This window comes from Drosophila serrata, unplaced genomic scaffold (assembly GCF_035046125.1).
Source record: "Drosophila serrata isolate PLE 108 unplaced genomic scaffold, ASM3504612v1 contig_184, whole genome shotgun sequence".
Classification (NCBI taxonomy): Eukaryota; Metazoa; Arthropoda; class Insecta; order Diptera; family Drosophilidae; genus Drosophila; species Drosophila serrata.
Window position 1 is genome coordinate 2,405,327 of NW_028257082.1, and position 5,454 is coordinate 2,410,780.

General features: G+C 46.3%; 1 protein-coding gene across 2 annotated transcripts; it reads left to right on the forward strand.

The window, feature by feature from the left end:
* The first annotated feature begins 632 nt into the window (after positions 1-632).
* Positions 633-4,319, forward strand: LOC110182886 (uncharacterized). 2 transcript variants are annotated; one of them, XM_020951030.2, is made up of 7 exons: positions 633-885; positions 1,421-1,639; positions 1,885-2,618; positions 2,684-2,775; positions 2,840-3,206; positions 3,277-3,729; positions 3,800-4,319. In XM_020951030.2, exons 2-7 carry the CDS (start codon positions 1,564-1,566, stop codon positions 3,935-3,937), a joined length of 1,860 nt encoding a protein of 619 aa, XP_020806689.2. In that variant the 5' UTR covers positions 633-885; positions 1,421-1,563; the 3' UTR covers positions 3,938-4,319. The 2 variants fall into 2 exon arrangements, with proteins under 2 accessions (XP_020806689.2, XP_020806690.2); XM_020951031.2 differs by lacking the exon at positions 1,421-1,639 and having other exon boundaries at positions 740-885.
* Positions 4,320-5,454: the final 1,135 nt, after the last annotated feature.

Here is a 5,454-nt window from a genome sequence, read left to right on the forward strand (position 1 = left end):
TTGTGATTATTATTTATTTTACGAAAATTTGAGGAATATTTCTTAAACCGATAGGAAAATTAATTTATTAGAAGAAAAACATGAATTGCTCTGTTTCGAAGATATTTAATATTATTAAACACATTCGGTTTTAATTTTAAGCAAATTGCTAGGACTATGACATATTAGCCAAACGAACGATCAGTAAATCTAAAGGTGAATGTAAAATTGAATAATAAAAAAAATAATATATATGTATTGGTAAATTAAACATGTTTTTCAACAATATATGAGCTGTTGATTTTTAAACTTGCAAAAGTCAAACAAATTTAAAACCTTAAACCCAAAATAATTTAAAATCCTAATAAAATAAAAATAGTCTGAAAAGGTTAGCAGTTTGAAAATATGTCATACTTCACAAATATAAACTATATAATAACATATATGTTATATATAAATAATATAATTTAAGATATATCAACTCAGAGACATGGTTTTTAATTAAATTTAAAAATAAAATTTTGATTTTGGTCAACATCTATCATTTGTTCTATGCATCTTTTGTAAGTTTTTCTTGTCATTTGACCGGAATGGACTAATTCTTTATTATCCAATTCCAACATGCAAAACTTAGGCGTGCCGAAGTGGGCTTTAATTCTTGTTGCAAATTCGAACTTTATATATAAAAAAAAACTCCTAATTAATTATTTATTAAATAAAATCGTTTTCTTATATTGTTATTGTATTTCGCGGATGGCTTGTCTTGTGGTGTTTTTCTGCTTGCCACAAACGGTCTGACTAACATGGCCGCCGCAAATCCATGAAAAAGAAAATTTTCTTCGCCGTGTTTTTTGCCATCAAATCCCCACAAAATCTCGAAAAGCGTGCACGCAAAAGTTGCCAAATGTAAGCAAATTAGTTTAGTGTCTGTTTACGTCGTTTACACAATCGTCAGTGCTTAATATCGGTTATTAATGCTGTCGTCGGGAGTCCCTTTGCCTCACTCTGTCTCCCTCGCTCGCTCGTTCGATTTGAGTTCCCTCTCTCGTGCTGACAAAGCAAATAAATTGGTGTTGGTGTGTGTGTATATGTGCGTGAAGAAGCAGAAGCTGAAAAATGGAAAATGAAGAAAATGCAAGAGTGAAACAATCGTGCAAGCCGGTTGGATATATGCTTCTCCCTCGTTCGATTTGGATTCGGACTTGGTTATCCCTAGGTCGTTTCCTTCCGCGGCGCGTTATGGGTTGAATACGTGCATTCCCCTCACCTCGCCTTGCCCTCCATGGCAGCCGGAACGTGTCCGCCGGACTCACAGCCTCGCTGAATCTTTATATTTCTCTCTCTATCTTTCTCTATGTTGCTGTTGATGTTGTTCTTTTTTGTTGGCCATTTCTAATGCTCTCTTACATGTTTCTATATATCAATTGTAATATATTTGCAGCTTGTGTGTATGTTTTTGAAATGGTAAAGTGTGTTGTCGCGTAAATACGGGTAATAAACACGAAAAACGCCTTCGCAATAAACGTGCGCGATTTTTGCCAGGCCGAAATTCCCGAATCCCGAGTCCCGAATCCGCAAACCGCGATGGCGTCGCGCAGGCGCGCCGAACTGAATCCTAAACTGCACATGGACAGGCAGCCGACGGCTGCCCGCATAACAGGTACCTGAAATCCACCATTCCACCACCAAGCAGCAACTACTTCTAGACCTAGACTTTGGGCTGGGGATAGCCTACATACAGATGTATCTCGCCGGGATTAGCTATTTGCGATTCGCGCTTAGCCATGTCCTAAGCACCCTAATAAATGCATAATAAAAGGGCTTTCCGGGAAAACGGATCGGATCGAGGCGAAACGCAGGCGCTGCCAAAACCGTAGCTGACCTCTCTCCCATCTCAACTTCCAGATCCCTCATTACCCGCTGGCAAGCGACGGGAGATTGACAACGTCATGAAGAAGGCTCGTGCCAACACCACCAACGACTACTGGGACAAGAAGCTGATCGAGGCCGAGGAAAAGGATCCGAATCGGTGGCGTCACACCGGCTACAAGAAGATGTACATCCAGGGCGAAAGCAGCTCCGGCGAAAGCGATCGAGACCGTGACCGTGACCGTGATCGTGAACGCGAAGGTCGGGACCTACGTGAGGGTCGGGATGCCCGTGAAGGAGGAGCGCCTCCCTATGGCCGCTATCCGCCAACTGGAGCCGGAGGACCTCCGCCCGGGCCGCCGCCACCGCGCTATGGCCGCTCCCGCTCGCCGCACTCTAGAAGCCGGTCCCGTCTACGCAAGTCCCCACCGCTGTCACCGCCACCGCGCCGCCGATCACCTCCGATGCCTATGCATGGCTTGGAGCGCCGCGGCGGACCGCGTTCACCTCCAATGCCGCGTTCGCCCAACAGCCACGATGCCATGATGCGTCGGCCGGGCAATGGCCACGGAAGGCCACGGTCTCCGCCGGAACCGAGCAGTGGCTCCTCCTCCTCGTTGCGAAGAAAGCCGAACGCGTCGCGCTCTCCGTTGGGCCGTCGTCGCTCACCGCCGCTGCCTCCGCCGTCGTCGTCGTCTGGCATGGAAAAGCGGGGTGGTGTCACCCATATTCTGCCGCGTTCTAAACGGCCGCCCTCTCCGCCGCCAAGGGTAAATATCCAATTCAGATGAGATCGATCATTCATAAAATAATATTTCTTCTGTCTTTCTTTTAGCACTCGATGCGTTCGCGGTCAAACAGTTCGATGAGCAGCAGTTCGGATGACTCTTGCTCTCTTTGTTCGCCCAGCCATAGGCATAGATCTCGGTAAGCCCGACAGAGTACTTAGGACTTGCACAGACTCTTACTAAACCCTGTGTCCTCTTTGCAGATCTCGTGGCCCGCGTTCGCCGCCACCCAAGCCACGTGGCCATTATCGTTCGGGGGCGCCGCCGCCTCCTCCGTCGGATTCCCATGGCCGCATCCATGGTCGACCAAGTACCCCACCGCCCGTGCGCGGAGGTGGTGGCAGTTCGGTATCCGCAATGGAAAAGTATCGTCAGGCGAAAATGCGTCACATCAGTCATGAGCGCGGGTCCTCGTCGGATGCTCACATGAAAATTGCGCGGTCGTCTCGTCATTCTCCGCCGCCGGAAGATCCGCGTCTTAAGCACCGTCCTCCAGAGCCACCAGAGCCGGCAGCAGCGCCAGCCGGAGCGCCCACGGCGCAAGCCAAAAAGAAAAAGAAGGAAAAGGAGGTGGGTAACAATAGAGAAATAATTTCAAGGACACAGAACATAATAACATACCATATTGATTTCTTTCCAGATGAGGCCACGCATTAAAATTGAAGGTGAGAAACGCAAAAAGCATCCGAGCGGGACGGCCAGTGGAGCCGGAGCTAACGCGGCTAACTCCTCCTCCGATTCGGACGACTCGGGCGATTCGAGCGACGAGGTGGGCTCGCTGCCCACATTCTCGGCCACGACGCGTTTGACGCTCTCAGAGCGATTCGGAAAAATGGCGCAGTGGAGCATCGATCGCAGCAACATGGAGAACATGCGCATCACCAAAGACTCCGCCGGTGGGGCCCTCAAAGTGATGATCGAAGAGGGCCTGGAGTCGCCGCCGCGTCGTTATTCGTACTCACCGGCGCCGGCCGGGCACTTTCCGGAGGAGTTGGCCACCACAGCACCGTCGGGAATGCTGTCGTGGGACGATGTGCGCGTCCGTTACGAATACTACAAGAGTCGTGGTTATTTAAGGGATCTGGATTTAAAGGTAATTTAAAAACGGAATACAAATGGCAAATGCCGATATGATTAACTAATGCTTGTCAATCTATTTGCAGGACTATATCAAGTGGGAAGAGTGGTGGTATAAGTACCAGGAGTGGTTAAAACAGGAACGTTACTATGAGTACTGGGATCGGAGTCAGCAACTGCGTAGACGGCGCAAGAAGCTGCCGGTCACTCAAAGGTTAAATTAACATCCCTCTTGTCATTTAATCCCCGCATCTTAATCATTTAATTTTTTCTCCCTTCTCCCCTTACACTCAAAATAAACTCTTTGTTTTATTTTGATCTATTTTTCTTTCTTTTGTGTTCTATCATCACATTTTCACCATCCCCATGAAACCCCTTTCGTACATTTTAAATGTATGAAACTGCATTTGTCCGCTTCTGTATTTGATAACCAATAACAACTTTCGAACAAGCGCCGACAGTCGGGGTTGATATTTAGCCTGCATGTGGCATAGGGATAACATTAACAATGAACTTTGTAAGTTTTATGGAGTGCTTGTTGTTCAATGCAATGCAGACACACTCAGACACTTGTAAACGCATTAAACATAACAGCCACTATAAAAACCGTGTTTTTTTTCTGGGTTACGATGAAGTGGGATTCGGCGTGATGATTTGTATTCCTTCTGGAAAATGAAACCTTAAGATACACTAGAAAGTAAACCAGTTGCCATGATTTGATATTATGGTAAACACTAAAAGAAAGACAAACAGATACAATTTACTTTCTTTTCGTAATATTATTCTTTGTATTATAAGGTTAAACATCTTTATTGTATTACTTTTCAGAGCACAGTTTATCAATCGATGGATTATTTTTGAACTAAAGATGTCAATGTCTACTTATAAGCCGAATAACCCAATTAAGAAAAAGCATTCAATTCAAGATCGCGTTACCCAATATTATGATATATTTATATTAGTTACTTGGCCAAAGAACTTGTGAGATGGTTCTGAGGATGCCTAGCTGGGGCAACCAAGCGGGTCGCAGGTTGCGGATAGCGAACGACCTTGTGAGAGGTTAACTGTGAATAAGCAGGCGGTGGAAGTCAGATGGAAACCGTTAGACGGAAACCAATAGACCTGTAAATAAGCAGTCCCGGACAATCAGCGGGTAGCAATACTGACAAAGCGATTTGTTCCCCTCCCAACGTACAACCTACCCTAATCCTTCCCTGAAACATCTCACCCCGGGCCGGACTGAGGTGTTAATCGGGCCGTGCCGAGAGTCAGCCTGGCTGAGGGCCCGGGTTATCAATAAGCTCAGTCTCTTACGGTGGGCTCAGGGAAATGGCTAACCCCTGTTCTAAGTAACGCGGATCTCTGCCCGGGCGGACCTCGCAATTCTCCGCAACTCGTTGGATCAAGTATGGACAGTAATAATTACAAAAGACTCAAGGAAAACTCGGAGGCGGATACTTCAAAAATACTCAACCCTATGGACGCTGCAGGATCAGTGAGCGTTGGCTAAGGCTATTTATGCTCCACTTTTTCAGCGATGGCGACATCACAGCAGTTAATCTGTAGATTCAACCCTCTGCAATGGGTCTATAATCGGAATATACTACCCTTGAGAGGGAGCTGATCAGAAGACTAACAACAGGAAGCGACAAGCTCAAAAGTGCACTGGTCAGTGACTTCGTTGCGAATGCTCACCCATCTCAGTGAGGAAGTGATTTAGATCTCAAAAAATCCATTCCCT